Source organism: Oncorhynchus gorbuscha, linkage group LG22 (assembly GCF_021184085.1).
Source record: "Oncorhynchus gorbuscha isolate QuinsamMale2020 ecotype Even-year linkage group LG22, OgorEven_v1.0, whole genome shotgun sequence".
NCBI lineage: Eukaryota > Metazoa > Chordata > Actinopteri > Salmoniformes > Salmonidae > Oncorhynchus > Oncorhynchus gorbuscha.
The window spans coordinates 35749574-35765701 of NC_060194.1; the positions used below are offsets into that span (position 1 = coordinate 35749574).

At 49.4% G+C, this 16128-nt stretch overlaps 1 protein-coding gene across 1 annotated transcript in view; it reads left to right on the plus strand.

Annotated features, from left to right (window-relative positions):
* slc25a12 (solute carrier family 25 member 12) overlaps nt 1-15221 on the plus strand; it is a 28042-nt gene extending 12821 nt beyond the window's left edge. Inside the window, 11 exon segments of the mRNA XM_046321391.1 lie at nt 1025-1118; nt 1259-1343; nt 5784-5868; nt 7446-7604; nt 9234-9286; nt 9445-9525; nt 12964-13104; nt 13211-13349; nt 13450-13608; nt 13683-13773; nt 13951-15221. Coding sequence (XP_046177347.1) covers nt 1025-1118; nt 1259-1343; nt 5784-5868; nt 7446-7604; nt 9234-9286; nt 9445-9525; nt 12964-13104; nt 13211-13349; nt 13450-13608; nt 13683-13773; nt 13951-14170 — 1307 coding nt within the window. The 3' untranslated portion in view covers nt 14171-15221.
* Nucleotides 15222-16128: the final 907 nt, after the last annotated feature.

The following is a 16128-nucleotide window of genomic DNA, read 5'->3' on the forward strand; positions in this document are numbered from 1 at the left end:
TGATGTCCCTCTGGAATGCTACCCTTGCTCGGATTTCATCAACCTTGTTGTCAAGAGACTGGACATTGGCGAGAAGAATGCTAGGGAGTGGTGCACGATGTGCCCGTCTCCGGAGTCTGACCAGAAGACCGCCTCGTTTCCCTCTTTTACGGAGTCGTTTTTTTTGGGTCGCCGGCTGGGATCCATTCCGTTGTCCTGGTTGAAAGGCAGAACACAGGATCCGCTTCGTGAAAATCATATTCTTGGTCGTACTGATGGTGAGTTGACGCTGATCTTATATTCAGTAGTTCTTCTCGACTGTATGTAATGAAACCTAAGATGACCTGGGGTACTAATGTAAGAAATAACACGTAAAAAAACAAAAAACTGCTTAGTTTCCTAGGAACGCGAAGCGGGGCGGCCATCTCTGTCGGCGCCGGCACACTGGTCACTGGAGGGAACAGTCACTGGTCACTGGAGGGAACAGTCACTGGTCACTGGAGGGAACACATGTATACCCTTCCACACACACTGTACTGTACCGACACACCAGGGTTCTCCCCAAAGAATGCGAGAGGCACTGCTCCATCTTTGTGGACTGGCTGCTCCACTATGTAATAAAACAAATATTAAATAAAAGTAGTTCATTTTGTATTAGCTTTTTTGTTGCGTTTTTCTCATAAGGCATTTTTTTGCTCTAGATTGCGGGAAATGGCAGTTATAGGTGTTGAGCGCCCAAATCTCTGAGTCCAAAGGGGGGCACTACCACCCTCTGGGTCTCCTCCCCTGCCTTACTCAGCAGAACCACCTTGTTAAAACATCCTGGGGAGTACCCTGTTCCGGACATGTGAGAGGAGGAGTGGGATCACCCTTCCCAGTCGTCTGTTAGCAGCCAGCAGAGGAACTGTCATGTTGAAGAGTGTTGGCGAGCTCTCTCAATCTCTATGTAGTATGTCTGTGTTATGCAGACTTGTTAACCATCTCTTTTTCTCCATCACACTGTTTCTCTTCCCCTCTTCCTCCCTCTTGATCTCCCTCTCTCTAGAGGAGTTTATCTTTGCTGCTAACAAGTTTGGCCAGATCTCTCCCATGGAGATTGACATCCTGTACCAGTTATCAGGCCTTCACTCCCACTCTGGGTAAACACATGCATGAGTATTGCGCTTCAGCCTTGCACTGTATGCATAATATATGTGTGCCTTACACAAACATACCTGTTCAGAATGCTGGGGCAAGCTTATTGAATACTGTGTGGTAATGGTGCTGTGTTTTGCCTCAGACGTCTGAACGTTTCTGACATTGAGAGGATTGCCCCACTGGAGGAGGGAGCGCTGCCCTATCACCTGGCTGAGATACAGAAACAGGTAAGAGGCCTGTCTGTGTGTGCCAGTGTCTGTGTGTGTGCCAGTGTCTGTGTGTGTGTCTGTGTGTGTGCCAGTGTCTGTGTGTGTGCCAGTGTCTGTGTGTGTGCCAGTGTCTGTGTGTGTGCCAGTGTCTGTGTGTGTGCCAGTGTCTGTGTGTGTGCCAGTGTCTGTGTGTGTGCCAGTGTCTGTGTGTGTGCCAGTGTCTGTGTGTGTGCCAGTGTCTGTGTGTGTGCCAGTGTCTGTGTGTGTGCGCCAGTGTCTGTGTGTGTGTGTGCGCCAGTGTCTGTGTGTGTGTGTGCGCCAGTGTCTGTGTGTGTGTGTGCGCCAGTGTCTGTGTGTGTGTGCGCCAGTGTCTGTGTGTGTGTGTGCGCCAGTGTCTGTGTGTGTGTGTGCGCCTGTGTGTGTGTGCGCCAGTGTCTGTGTGTGTGCGCGCCAGTGTCTGTGTGTGTGCGCGCCAGTGTCTGTGTGTGTGCGCGCCAGTGTCTGTGTGTGTGCGCGCCAGTGTCTGTGTGTGTGCGCGCCAGTGTCTGTGTGTGTGCGCGCCAGTGTCTGTGTGTGTGCGCGCCAGTGTCTGTGTGTGTGCGCCAGTGTCTGTGTGTGTGCGCGCCAGTGTCTGTGTGTGTGCGCGCCAGTGTCTGTGTGTGTGCGCGCCAGTGTCTGTGTGTGCGCGCCAGTGTCTGTGTGTGCGCGCGCCAGTGTCTGTGTGTGCGCGCGCCAGTGTCTGTGTGTGTGCGCGCGCCAGTGTCTGTGTGTGTGCGCGCGCCAGTGTCTGTGTGTGTGCGCGCGCCAGTGTCTGTGTGTGTGCGCGCGCCAGTGTCTGTGTGTGCGCGCGCCAGTGTCTGTGTGTGCGCGCGCCAGTGTCTGTGTGTGCGCGCGCCAGTGTCTGTGTGTGTGCGCGCGCCAGTGTCTGTGTGTGCGCGCGCCAGTGTCTGTGTGTGTGCGCGCGCCAGTGTCTGTGTGTGCGCGCGCCAGTGTCTGTGTGTGTGCGCGCGCCAGTGTCTGTGTGTGTGCGCGCGCCAGTGTCTGTGTGTGCGCGCGCCAGTGTCTGTGTGTGTGCGCGCGCCAGTGTCTGTGTGTGTGTGCGCGCGCCAGTGTCTGTGTGTGTGCGCGCGCCAGTGTCTGTGTGTGTGCGCGCCAGTGTCTGTGTGTGTGCGCGCCAGTGTCTGTGTGTGTGCGCGCGCCAGTGTCTGTGTGTGTGCGCGCCAGTGTCTGTGTGTGTGCGCGCGCCAGTGTCTGTGTGTGTGCGCGCCCAGTGTCTGTGTGTGTGCGCGCGCCAGTGTCTGTGTGTGTGCGCGCGCCAGTGTCTGTGTGTGTGCGCGCGCCAGTGTCTGTGTGTGTGCGCGCGCCAGTGTCTGTGTGTGTGCGCGCGCCAGTGTCTGTGTGTGTGCGCGCGCCAGTGTCTGTGTGTGCGCGCGCCCAGTGTCTGTGTGTGTGCGCGCGCCAGTGTCTGTGTGTGTGCGCGCGCCAGTGTCTGTGTGTGTGCGCGCGCCAGTGTCTGTGTGTGTGCGCGCGCCAGTGTCTGTGTGTGTGCGCGCGCCCAGTGTCTGTGTGTGTGCGCGCGCCAGTGTCTGTGTGTGTGCGCGCGCCAGTGTCTGTGTGTGCGCGCGCCCAGTGTCTGTGTGTGTGCGCGCCAGTGTCTGTGTGTGTGTGCGCGCGCCAGTGTCTGTGTGTGTGCGCGCGCCAGTGTCTGTGTGTGTGTGCGCGCGCCAGTGTCTGTGTGTGTGTGTGCGCGCGCCAGTGTCTGTGTGTGTGTGTGCGCGCGCCAGTGTCTGTGTGTGTGTGCGCGCGCCAGTGTCTGTGTGTGTGCGCGCGCCAGTGTCTGTGTGTGTGCGCGCGCCAGTGTCTGTGTGTGTGCGCGCGCCAGTGTCTGTGTGTGTGCGCGCGCCAGTGTCTGTGTGTGTGCGCGCGCCAGTGTCTGTGTGTGTGCGCGCGCCAGTGTCTGTGTGTGTGCGCGCGCCAGTGTCTGTGTGTGTGCGCGCGCCAGTGTCTGTGTGTGTGCGCGCGCCAGTGTCTGTGTGTGCGCGCGCCAGTGTCTGTGTGTGTGCGCGCCCAGTGTCTGTGTGTGCGCGCGCCAGTGTCTGTGTGTGTGCGCGCGCCAGTGTCTGTGTGTGCGCGCGCCCAGTGTCTGTGTGTGTGCGCGCGCCAGTGTCTGTGTGTGCGCGCGCCAGTGTCTGTGTGTGCGCGCGCCAGTGTCTGTGTGTGCGCGCGCCAGTGTCTGTGTGTGCGCGCGCCAGTGTCTGTGTGTGCGCGCGCCAGTGTCTGTGTGTGTGCGCGCGCCAGTGTGTGCGCGCGCCAGTGTGTGCGCGCGCCAGTGTGTGCGCGCGCCAGTGTGTGCGCGCGCCAGTGTCTGTGTGTGTGCGCGCGCCAGTGTCTGTGTGTGTGCGCGCGCCAGTGTCTGTGTGTGTGCGCGCGCCAGTGTCTGTGTGTGTGCGCGCGCCAGTGTCTGTGTGTGTGCGCGCGCGCCAGTGTCTGTGTGTGTGCGCGCGCGCCAGTGTCTGTGTGTGTGCGCGCGCCAGTGTGTGTGTGTGCGCGCGCCAGTGTGTGTGTGCGGGCGCCAGTGTGTGTGGGCGCCAGTGTGTGTGGGCGCCAGTGTGTGCGCGCCAGTGTGTGTGGGCGCTACTGTTTGTGCGCTAGTGTGTGTCAAATAAAACTTTATTTGTCACATACATATGGTTAGCAGACGTTAATGTGACTATAGCGAAATGCTTGTGCTTCTAGTTCTAACCATGCAGTAATATCTAACAAGTAACCTAACAATTTCACAACTACCTTATACACACAAGTGTAAAGGAATGAATAAGAATATGTACATATAAATATATGAATGAGCGATGGCCGTGCAGCTTAGGCAAGATGCTGTAGATGGTATAGAGTACAGTATATACATATGAGATGAGTAATGTAGGGTATGTCAACAAGATGCTGTAGATGGTATAGAGTACAGTATATACATATGAGATGAGTAGTGTAGGGTATGTCAACAAGATGCTGTAGATGGTATAGAGTACAGTATATACATATGAGATGAGTAATGTAGGGTATGTCAACAAGATGCAGTAGATGGTATAGAGTACAGTATATACATATGAGATGAGTAATGTAGGGTATGTCAACATTATATAAAGTGGCATTGTTTAAAGTGCCTAGTGATACATTTATTACATCGATTGTTCATTATTAAAGTGGCTAGAGATTTGAGTCAGTTTGTTGGCAGCAGCCACTCAATGTTAGTGATGGCTGTTTAACAGTCAGATGGCCTTGAGAAAGAAGCTGTTTTTCAGTCTCTCTGTCCCAGCTTTGATGCACCTGTACTGACCTCTCCTTCTGGATGATAGCGGGGCGAACAGGCAGTGGCTCGGGTGGTTGTTGTCCTTGATGATCTTTATGGCCTTCCTGTAACATTGGGTGGTGTAGGTGTCCTGGGCAGGTAGTTTGCCCCCGGTGATGCGTTGTGCAGACCTCACTACCCTCTTGAGAGCCTTACGGTTGTGGGCGGAGCAGTTGCCGTACCTGGCGGTGATACAGCCCGACAGGATGCTCTCGATTGTGCATCTGTAAAAGTTTGAGTGGTGACAATCCAAATTTCTTCAGCCTCCTGAGGTTGAACACACTGTCTGTCTGGCAGCCTCCTGAGGTTGAACACACTGTCTGTCTGGGTGGACCATTTCAGTTTGTGCGTGATGTGTACGCTGAGGAACTTAAAACTTTCCATCTTCTCCCCAGTGTTGAGGATCAGTGGGGTGGAGATGTTGTTTCCTACCCTCACCACCTGGGGGCGTCTCGTCAGAAAGTCCAGGACACAGTTGCACAGGGCGGGGTCGAGACCCAGGTTCTCAAGCTTAATGGCGGGTTTGGAGGGTACTATGGTGTTAAATGCTGAGCTGTAGTCTGAACAGCATTCTTACATAGAAGATTTTTAGTTTGTCTGGGAGCAGGTCATCGGGGTCTGACTGGGCTGGTTTTCTTTTTGTAGTCCGTGATTGACTGTAGACCCTGACACATACCTCTCGTGTCCGGGATGTTGAATTGCAACTCTACTTTGTCTCTATACTGACGCTTAGCTTGTTTGATTGCTTTGTGGAGGGAAAGGCTACAATGTTTGTATTCGGTGATGTTTCCGGTTGCCTTGCCCTAATTAAAATCAGTGGTTTGCTCTTTCAGTTTGTTTGTTTGTGTGTGGGTGGGTGTGCTAGTGGGTGGGTGGGTGGGTGTGCTAGTGGGTGGGTGTGCTAGTGGGTGGGTGTGCTAGTGAGTGGGTGTGCTAGTGAGTGGGTGTGCTAGTGAGTGGGTGTGCTAGTGGGTGGGTGTGCTAGTTTGTGTGTGGGTGAGTGGGTGTGTGTGCTAGTTTGTGTGTGGGTGGGTGTGTGTGATAGTGTGTGTGTGCGCTCAAGTAAATGAGCATGCATGTGTAACTCTCTCTCTCTCCCTGTCCCTCTATAGCAGAGCCAGGGTGATGGTTCCAGGTCAGTGTTGCTGCAGGTTGCAGAGTCAGCCTACCGTTTCAGCTTGGGCTCAATTGCTGGAGGTAAGGGACTTGGGGAGGGGTAAGGGACTTGGGGAGGGGTAAGGGACTTGGGGAGGGGTAAGGGACTTGGGGAGGGGTAAGGGACTTGGGGAGGGGTAAGGGACTTGGGGAGGGGTAAGGGACTTGGGGAGGGGTAAGGGACTGGGGTGAGGTAAGGGACTGGGGTGAGGTAAGGGACTGGGGTGAGGTAAGGGGTGATGCAGTAAGGGACTGGGTAAGGGGTGATGCAGTAAGGGACTGGGGAGGGGGTGATGCAGTAAGGGACTGGGGAGGGGGTGATGCAGTAAGGGACTGGGGAGGGGGTGATGCAGTAAGGGACTGGGTTAGGTAAGGGATGGGGGTAAGGTTTCAGGTAAGGGATAGTACATTTGAAATATTTCCAGTTTCAATAGCACACTTAGAAGCTCAAAAAATAAATAATAATAATAATAATAATTGAGATGGTTAAAATTTTCTGTGTATGTCGACAGACATGTTTAACTATAGAATCATTTATGTAGTGGCTTCCTTTCGTCTTTACCATAGCCACTGCCCAAGCCTGAAGCGGGGTTGTTTGGTACGCATACAGTCCACACTCAAGGTTTCCAAACGGCCAAACATTCAATGACATCCAGGGATATGGTGCAACAAAAATGTTTATTCTTCTTATATCTAACAAATAAATGAGTCTCCAATCAACTTAAAGCACAAAATACTTGATATGGAAAATACATATTATGACCTGTATGTCTATGACCTGTATGTATGTCTGTATGTCTGTATGTCTGTCTGTATGTCTGTATGGTCAAAAAACTATACCGCTCCCGCGTCTAGCAAGGACTCCCTCTCCCGAAGGCCCAACTTCCTGCCTTTATCCTGACACAATTACCACAATACAATGAACAGGCAAGAGGGGGGGCCAAATGTCCGAGTTACACTAACAACAAATTAATATATCTCAATCGGGTAAATATAAATCATAAAGGTACGTACCTAATATTACATCATTTACATTCATATTTAATATATTTACACAAATATACATGGAGCTCCATATGTTCGTTCTTTTATACAAATATGTCCAAATCGGCTCTAACAATTTAACTATAGCATGTTAAACGGAACAGAAGTTCTACCAACTGGGGACATTTTGACTATTTCTAGGCAGTTTAGGGTCTAAATTAGGGGGCATCCCGAGTGGTGCAGTGGTCTAAGGCACTGCATAGTAGTGCTAGGTGCGTCACTACAGACCCGTGTTTAATAACGGGCTCTATCACAACCAGACGTGATCGGGAGTCCCATAGGGCAGCGTATAATTGGCTCAGCTTCGTGGGGGTTTGGCAAGGGTTTTGCCAGGAGGCTTTACTTGGCTCATCGAGCTCTTGTGGCAGGCCGGCAATGAGACGAGATCGGAAAAGGGGGTAAAATACAACAACCAAAAATAAAAACAATTAGGCTTGTTGAAGGTTAGGTTTAGGGTTGTTGAAGGTTAGGTTTAGGGTTAAGGTTAGGTTTCGGGGTTAGCGAAAATAGGATTTTGAATAGGAATCAACTGTGTCCTCACAAGGTTAGTAAAACAAGACTGTGTGTGTGTGTAGCTACGGGAGCCACGGCGGTGTATCCTATAGACCTGGTTAAGACCAGGATGCAGAACCAGAGGAGTACAGGCTCGTTCGTAGGAGAACTGATGTACAAGAACAGCTTTGACTGTGCCAAGAAGGTGCTGCGCTATGAAGGCTTCTTCGGCTTCTACAGAGGTACGGACAGACACCTCTTCCCCTCATGGCTGCTCTCCTGATCACTCTTCTTCCCCTCATGGCTGCTCTCCTGATCACTCTTCTTCCCCTCATGGCTGCTGTTTTCCCCTCTATCCATCTCCTCCACTCTTTTCTCCTGTTCCACATTTTTCATATCCTGCTCTTCTTTTACCTAAACTCGGCAAAAAAATAAATGTCCTCCAACTGTCAACTGTGTTTATTTTCAGCAAACTTAACATGTGTAAATATTTGTATGAACATCACAAGATTCAAATACTGAGACATAAACTGAACAAGTTCCACAGACATGTGACTAACAGAAATTGAATAATGTGTCCCTGAACAAAGGGGGGTCAAAATCAAAAGTAACAGTCAGTATCTGGTGTTGCCACCAGCTGCATTAAGTACTGCAGTGCATCTCCTCCTCATGTGCTGCACCAGATTTGCCAGTTCTTGCTGTGCAATGTTACTCCACTCTTCCACCAAGGCACCTGCAAGTTCCTGGACATTTCTGGGGGAATGCCCCCCCCCCCCCCCCCCCTCTCCACACACAGAACGAGCAGTATGGCTGGTGGCATTGTTGTGCTGGAAGGTCTTCCCTGTAACAGATAGCGTTGAGATTGCCTGCAATGACAACAAGCTCAGTCCGATGATGCTGTCACACACAGACCCTCCACCTCCAAATCGATCCCACTCCAGAGTACAGGCCTCGGTGTAACGCTCATTCCTTCGACGATAAACTCGAATCCGACCATCACCCCTGTTGAGACAACTGCGACTCATCAGTGAAGAGCACTTTTTGCCAGTCCTGTCTGGTCCAGCAAAGGTGGGTTTGTGCCCATAGGTGATGTTGTAAGGCACGCCCTGACCAGACATGCCTTCAAGCACTCAGTCCAGCCTCTGTCAGCCTATTGCGGACAGTCTGAGCACTGATTTTGCGTTCCTGGTATAACTCGGGCAGTTGTTGTTGCCATCCTGTGTACCTGTCCCGCAGGTGTGATGTTCAGATGTACCGATCCTGTGTAGGTGTTGCTACACGTGGTCTGCCACTGCAAGGACGATCAGCTGTCCGTCCTGTCTCCCTGTGCCGCTGTCTTAGGCATCTCACAGTACGGAAATTGCAATTTATTGCGTGTCCTAAGTTTTCATAACTGTGACCTTAATTGCCTACCGACTGTAAGCTGTTAGTGGTTTAGCGACCGTTCCACGGGTGCATGTTCATTAATTGTTTATGGTTCATCCCAAGCATAGGAAACAGTGTTTAAACCCTTTATAATGAACATCTGTGAAGTTATTTGGATTTTTACAAATTATCTTTGAAAGACAGGGTCCTGAAAAAGGGACGTTTCTTTTTTTTGCTGAGTTTATTTTCACTGCTCTCCTCCTTCTGCTCTCTCTTCTGTTAATGGGAAAAGGACTGAAGGCTCCCATCTAGTGTTGGCTTACCCACACTGCAACACTAAACCTGCATCCATCCATTCACTTCTTCCTTGGTCCTTTTAATTCTTCCCTTTCCTTCATTCTCATCCCTGCACTCTTCTCCCTTCTCTCCTTCTACCCTGAGAAACTAGTCATCGTGAGATGTGGTTCATGTCATGTGTGGACTCAATCTCCCATGCTGCTCTCCAGGTCTTCTTCCCCAGCTCATAGGTGTGGCTCCAGAGAAGGCCATCAAACTCACAGTGAGTCAAACTCCTCTCCCTCCTGTTCACTCAGCCAATCACTATGGAGATGAATCCTTAATTAACACTAAATTCTTTCTAAGAGGTTCCTGACAATTCCCTCTGTAGTATCTCTGCTGATTTCCCCCTCTCTCTTTCTATCCCCTCTCTCCCTGTAGGTGAATGACTTTGTGAGAGATAAGTTCACCGGTAAAGGCGACACCATTCCCTTTGCTGCGGAGGTGCTGGCTGGAGCCTGTGTGAGTAAGACTGGTCAATCAAATGTATTTATAAAGCCCTTTTTACATCAGCTGATGTCACACAGGTGCTGTACAGAAACCCATCCTAAAACTCAAAACAGCAAGCAATGCAGAAGGACAGTGGCTAGGAACATCTCCCTAGAAAGGCCAGAACCTAGAGAGAAAGCAGGCTATGAGGGGTGGCCAGTCTTCTTCTGGCTGTGCTGGGTGGAGATTATAACAGAACATGGCCAAGATGTTCAAATGTACATAGATGACCAGCAGGGTCAGATAATAATAATCACAGTGGTTGTGGAGGGTGCAACAGGTCAGCACCTCAGGAGTAAATGTCAGCTGGCTTTTCATAGCTGTTCATTCAGAGTTAGAGACAGCAGGTGCGGTAGAGAGAGAGTCCAAAACAGCAGGTCTGGGACAAGGTGGCACGTCCAGTGAACAGGTCAGGGTTCCATAGCCGCAAGCAGAACAGTTGAAACTGGAGCAGCAGCATGTCCAGGTGGACTGGGGAGAGCAAGGAGTCTTCAGGCCAGGTAGTCCTGAGGCATGGTCCTAGGGCTCAGGTCCTCAAGAGGAGAGAGAGAATTAGAAGGAGCATACTTAAATTCACACAGGACACTGGATAAGACAGGAGAAATACACCAGATACAACAGACTGACCCTAGCCCCCCGACGCAAACTATTGCAGCATAAATACTGGAGGCTGAGACGGGACGAAACCCCCCGGACAGGGTCAAACAGGCAGGACACCACTAGAGGGAAATCTTCAACCACCAACCTACTACGCTGAGACAAGGCTGAGTATAGCCCACAAAGATCTCCCCCACATTCTAGGGACAGTAAGGAGGCCTGTGTCTTGTAGAGGTCAACCGATTAATTGGAATGGCCGATTAATTAGGGCCATTTTCAAGTTTTCATAACAATCGGAAATCAATATTTTTGGACACCAATTTGGGCAATTAACACCTTTATTTAATCTTTATTTAACTAGGCAAGTCAGTTAAGAACACATTCTTACTTTCAATGGCGGCCTAGGAATGGTGGGTTAACTGCCTCGTTCAGGGGCAGAACGACAGATTTTTACCTTGAAAGGTAAATAAAAGAGGGGGGGGGGTTGATGTTCATGGTTAGGTACACATTGGAGCAACGATACGCACCGCATCGATTACATGCAACGCACAACACACTAGATAAACTCGTAATATCATCAACCATGTGTAGTTAACTAGTGATTATGATTGATTGATTGTTTTTTATAAGATAAGTTTAATGCAAGCGAGCAATTTACCTTGGATTACTGCATTCGCGTAACAGGCAGTCTCCTTGTGGAGTGCAATGAGAGGCAGGTGGTTAGAGCGTTGGACTAGTTAACTGTAAGGTTGCAAGATTGAATCCCCCGAGTTGACAAGGTGAAAATCTGTCGTTCTGCCCCTGAACAAGGCAATTAACCCACTGTTCCGAGGCCGTCATTGAAAATAAGAATGTGTTCTTAACTGACTTGCCTAGTTAAATAAAGGTGTAAAAAATATATATATATATTTGTTTTTTAAATCGCCCATATTGGTGTCCAAAAATACTGATTTCCGATTGTTTTGAAAACTTGAAATCGGCCCTAATTAATCGGCTATTCCGATTAATCGGTCGACCTCTCGTCTAAGCAGATGATTTGTTGCGGTTGAAAACGTAATAAAATCTTGGTCCGATAGTCCAGGATTATGAGGAAAAACATTAAGATCCACAATATTTATTCCGCGGGACAAAACTAGGTCCAAAGTATGACTGTGCCAGTGAGTAGGTCCAGAGACATGTTGGACAAAAAAGAGTCGATGATGGCTCGGAAAGCCTTTTGGAGTGGGTCTGTGGACTTTTCCATGTGAATATTATCTGCCATGACTAAAACGTCCGATAGAAATTCAGGGAACTCAGTGAGGAACGCTGTATATGGCCCAGGAGGCCTGTAAACAGTAGCTATACAAAGTGATTGACTAGGCTGCATAGATTTCATGACTAGAAGCTCAAAAGATGAAACCCCAGTCATTTTGGGGGGGGGGGGATTGAAATTTGCTATCATAAATGTTAGCAACACCTTCGCCTTTTGCGGGATGCACGGGGGACATGGTCACTAGTGTAACCAGGAGGTGAGTCCTCATTTAACACAGTAAATTAATCAGGCTTAAGCCATGTTTCAGTCAGGCCAATCACATCAAGATTATGATCATTGACTATTTCCTTGGAAGTGAGGGATCTAACATTAAGTAGCCCTATTTTGAGATGTGAGATCACAATCTCTTTCAATAATGGCAGGACTGGAGGAGGTCTTTATTCCAGCGAGATTGCTAAGGCGAACACCGCCATGTTTAGTTTTGCCCAACCTAGATCGAGGCCAGACACGGTCTCAATGGGGATAGCTGAGCTGACAACACTGACTATACTAGTGGCAGACTCCAGACCAGGCAGCATCTCATTGTGGAGCTGAGGGAGTTAGAGCCCCGTCTATGTTCATAGATAAGATGAGAGCACCCCTCCAGCTAGGGAGGAGTGAAGGTCCTGATTGTGGGTGAGTCTCAGAAAGAGGGCCAATTATCTAAAAATGTCATCTTTTGGGAGGGGCAGAAACTTTTTCAACCAGCGATTGAATTGAGATTCTGATATAGTGCTCATCACTTCCCCTAACTGGGAGGGGGCTAGAGACAATTACTCCATGCCGACTCATCTTTCTAGCTGATTTACACGCTGAAGCTATGTTGTGCTTGGTGACCTCTGACTATTTCACCCTAACATCGTTGGTGCCGACGTGGATAACAATATCTCTATACTCTCTACACTCGCCAGTTTTAGCCTTAGCCAGCACCATCTTCAGATTAGCCTTCAGGTCGGTAGCCCTGCCTCTTAGTAAACCGTGTATGATCCCTGGATGATTCTTTTTAAGTCTAATACTGCGGGTAATGGAGTCGCCAATGACTAGGGTGTTCAATTTGTCAGAACTAATGGTGGGGGGCTTCGGTGTCTCAGACCCTGTAACGGATAGAGGAGACTGACTCGTTGCTTAAAGGGGAGAACCGATTGAAAGTTTCTGTCGGCTGAATGAGCTACACCGGTTGAGCATTCCTACAGAATTTCCCTCCAGAAGCCATGAGAAAGTTGTCTGGCTGCGGGGACTGTGCGAGGGGATTTCTATACTATCTGTACTTACTGGTGGCACAGATTCTGTTTCATCCTTTCCTACACATAAATGACCCGTGCCTAACGATTGCCTCTGAAGCTGGGTTCGCAGCATGAAACGTTAGCAACAAACCGCACAGCAGCACATAAACAAGTCTGTTCCATCTCACTCAAACTTCCCAACCCTAAACCCCGCTCATTCTATTCCACCTAATCCTACTTAAATGGGAGGCTGTGGTAGCAACCCTCCCTTCCTCATGTCCCCTATGTCTCTCTACGCAGGCAGGGGGTTCCCAGGTGGTCTTTACTAACCCGCTGGAGATAGTCAAGATCAGATTGCAGGTGGCAGGAGAGATCACCACAGGACCTAGAATCAGCGCCCTCAGTGTCATCCGAGACCTCGGCTTGTTCGGCCTCTACAAGGTGTGTGTTTGACCATTTACGTCTGGTGGCATTGTGCTTGTATTTTGAGAAACAAAGGCCTTTTGATTGAAAATGTCTGTCACTTACCCTTTGTGTATGTATGTAGGGTGCTAAAGCGTGTTTCTTGAGAGACATCCCTTTCTCAGCCATCTTCTTCCCAGTGTACGCCCACACCAAGGCTCAGTTCGCCGACGAACAGGGAAGACTGGGCGCATTACAGCTGTTAGCTGCTGGAGCCATCGGCGGTACACACACACCTACCGAGCGATGCAATTAAATTCCATTTTATTTGACTGTCAAAAACAGTCATAGCCACAGGTGATACCCTTTGACTCCGTTTCCCAGGTATCCCTGCTGCCTCCCTGGTGACGCCTGCTGATGTCATCAAGACGCGCCTGCAGGTAGCAGCGAGGGCGGGACAGACCACCTACACTGGAGTCACGGACTGCTTCAGGAAAATCATGCATGAGGAGGGATTCAGAGCACTGTGGAAGGGAGCTGGAGGTGTGTGTGTGTGTGTGTGTGGTGTGTGTGTTTCTTTGGAAATGGGAATTTGCTTACTCTGTCTCTCTCCCCAGCTCGTATGTGTCGATCCTCTCCTCAGTTTGGGGTGACTCTGGTGACCTATGAGCTTCTACAGCGGTGGTTAAATGTGGACTTCGGAGGGCAGTAAGTACACACACACACACACACACACACACACACACACACACACACACACACACACACACACACACACACACACACACACACACACACACACACACACACACACACTCTCCCCCCACTTGTTATAACGCAAGTTATCATACAATGTCTCCCATTTCCCTATCTTTCTCTCTCCAGTCGTCCGTCAGGGTCTGAGCCTACTCCTAAGTCTCGTATCTCGGAGCTTCCTCCGGTCAGTGCTGACCACGTGGGCGGTTACCGTCTGGCTACGGCCACCTTCGCTGGCGTGGAGAACAAGTTTGGCCTCCACCTGCCCAAGTTCAAGTCCTCTGGAGTGGTCTCCATTCACCACGATACCCCTTCTGCCTCCACTCAAGAGGAGGCTGCTGCCCCCTAAAGACTGGGCCTTTAACTACCTGCCTACTCCACTAGGGAATATACACTTAGACACACACTCCCAGGGGCCATGCAAAATAAATACATACTAATACACACACACTGTTTGTAGGGCCATTTGACCAGAAATACACACACACTCCCAGGGTCCATGTAACCAGACATACACACAGCTCCCCACTCTTCCCAGGGACTAATTCAGTGCTCTCTCTCCCTGGTCCTGGAGAGCTGACTGTAGGTCAGTAGTTAAAGCTCAGTCAGTAACCTGAACACTGCACTGTGTTGTACTGTGTTGTATCTCCAGTGGCTGCATGCTCCTCTTCTCTCATCCCTCTTTTCATCTGAAACGTGTATTTGAAAAGGAGCCTCGTCTCCCCCCCACACTCCGGTGCACACACACACACACACATTCCGGTTGCTCACCCCCCCCCACACACACATTCCGGTTGCTCGCCCCCCCTCCCACACACACACACACGCACATTCCGGTTGCTCGCCTCTCCCCCACGCTGCGCTCTCACTCTCTGGGGGCTCCTCTCTTCTCAATAATAACTGATTTAGATTTTCTAGGATTTCTTTCGGATGCACATTGTGTGTAAGGCTACTTTGATTGGACAGTGTGTAGGGGATATTTGATTGGACAGCGTGTGTAAGGCTTTACTCTGATTGGGCCTTGCACAGGGAAGTTACTGTACATATTGTAGATCTGCTGTACAGAGATGTGACACTGCTGGAAAGGAATTGTTACTGTAAGGTTGGGCAATGTTATGGTAACATTAGAGCAACACCATGAGGATAATGAGAGAAACATTTTGGTTACCGAAATGTTGCAGTAATGTTAGAAAGCAACGTGACTAACGTCGGAGTGACGTTACTGTTATGTTAGAATGACGTTGGGACTCTGTCTCTTGAGAATCACAGATGTACAGACCTTTTCAACATAAGTGTTTATTGAGGAGAATCATGAGCAAATGATTAGATAACTTAAATCCATTTCAATTCATTGTGTATTTTATTGAAATAAATCAAGCATATGTATGGTTTTCATTCTAGAGGTTAGTGTTTATTTCAAGGGGAATGAACAGCAAAAAGGGACAAGCAAAACCTTACCAGGAGTTTTGGCATAACACTAGACTTGGTCACTTCATGTTATACTGATACAATTTTACAAAATGTCCTATCATATCAAATTCGTTAAGGAGCAGAGTGCATTTGGTATTCAGACCCCTTCCCCTTTTCCACATTTTGTTACGTTACAGCCTTATTCAAAATTGATTAAAGGTTTTACTCATTAATACACCATAATAACAAAGCAAAACATATTTTTTTTGTACCCAAAAAATACAAAATACCTTATTTACGTTTTACGTATTCAGACTCTTTGCTATGTGACTCAAAATGGAGCTCAGGTGCATCCTGTTTCCATTGATCATCCTTAATGTTTTTACAACTTCTACAATTCAATTGATTGGACATGATTTGGAAAGAGACACCTTTCTATAAGGTTCCACAGTTAACAGTGCATGTCAGAGCAAAAACCAAGTCATGAGGTGGAAGGAATTGTCTGTAGAGCTCTGAGACAGGAGGCACAGATCTGGGGGAAGGGTACCAAAAAATGTCTACAGCATTGAAGGTCCCCAAGAACACAGTGGCCTCCATTCTTAAATTGAATAAGTTTTGAACCACCAAGGCCGCCCAGGCAAACCGAGCAGTCGGGGGAGAAAGGCCTCAGGGAAGTGACCATGAACCCCAATCGTCACTCTGACAGAGGTCCTCTGTGGAGATGGGAGAACCTTCTAGAAGGACAACCATCTCTGCAGCACTCCACCAATCAGGCCTTTATGGTAGAGTGGCCAGACACAAGCCACCCTTCAGGAAAAGGCGCACAAAAGAGCCCGCTTGGAGTTTTCCAAAAGGCACCTAGAGGACTCTGACCATGAGAAACAAGATTCTCTGGTC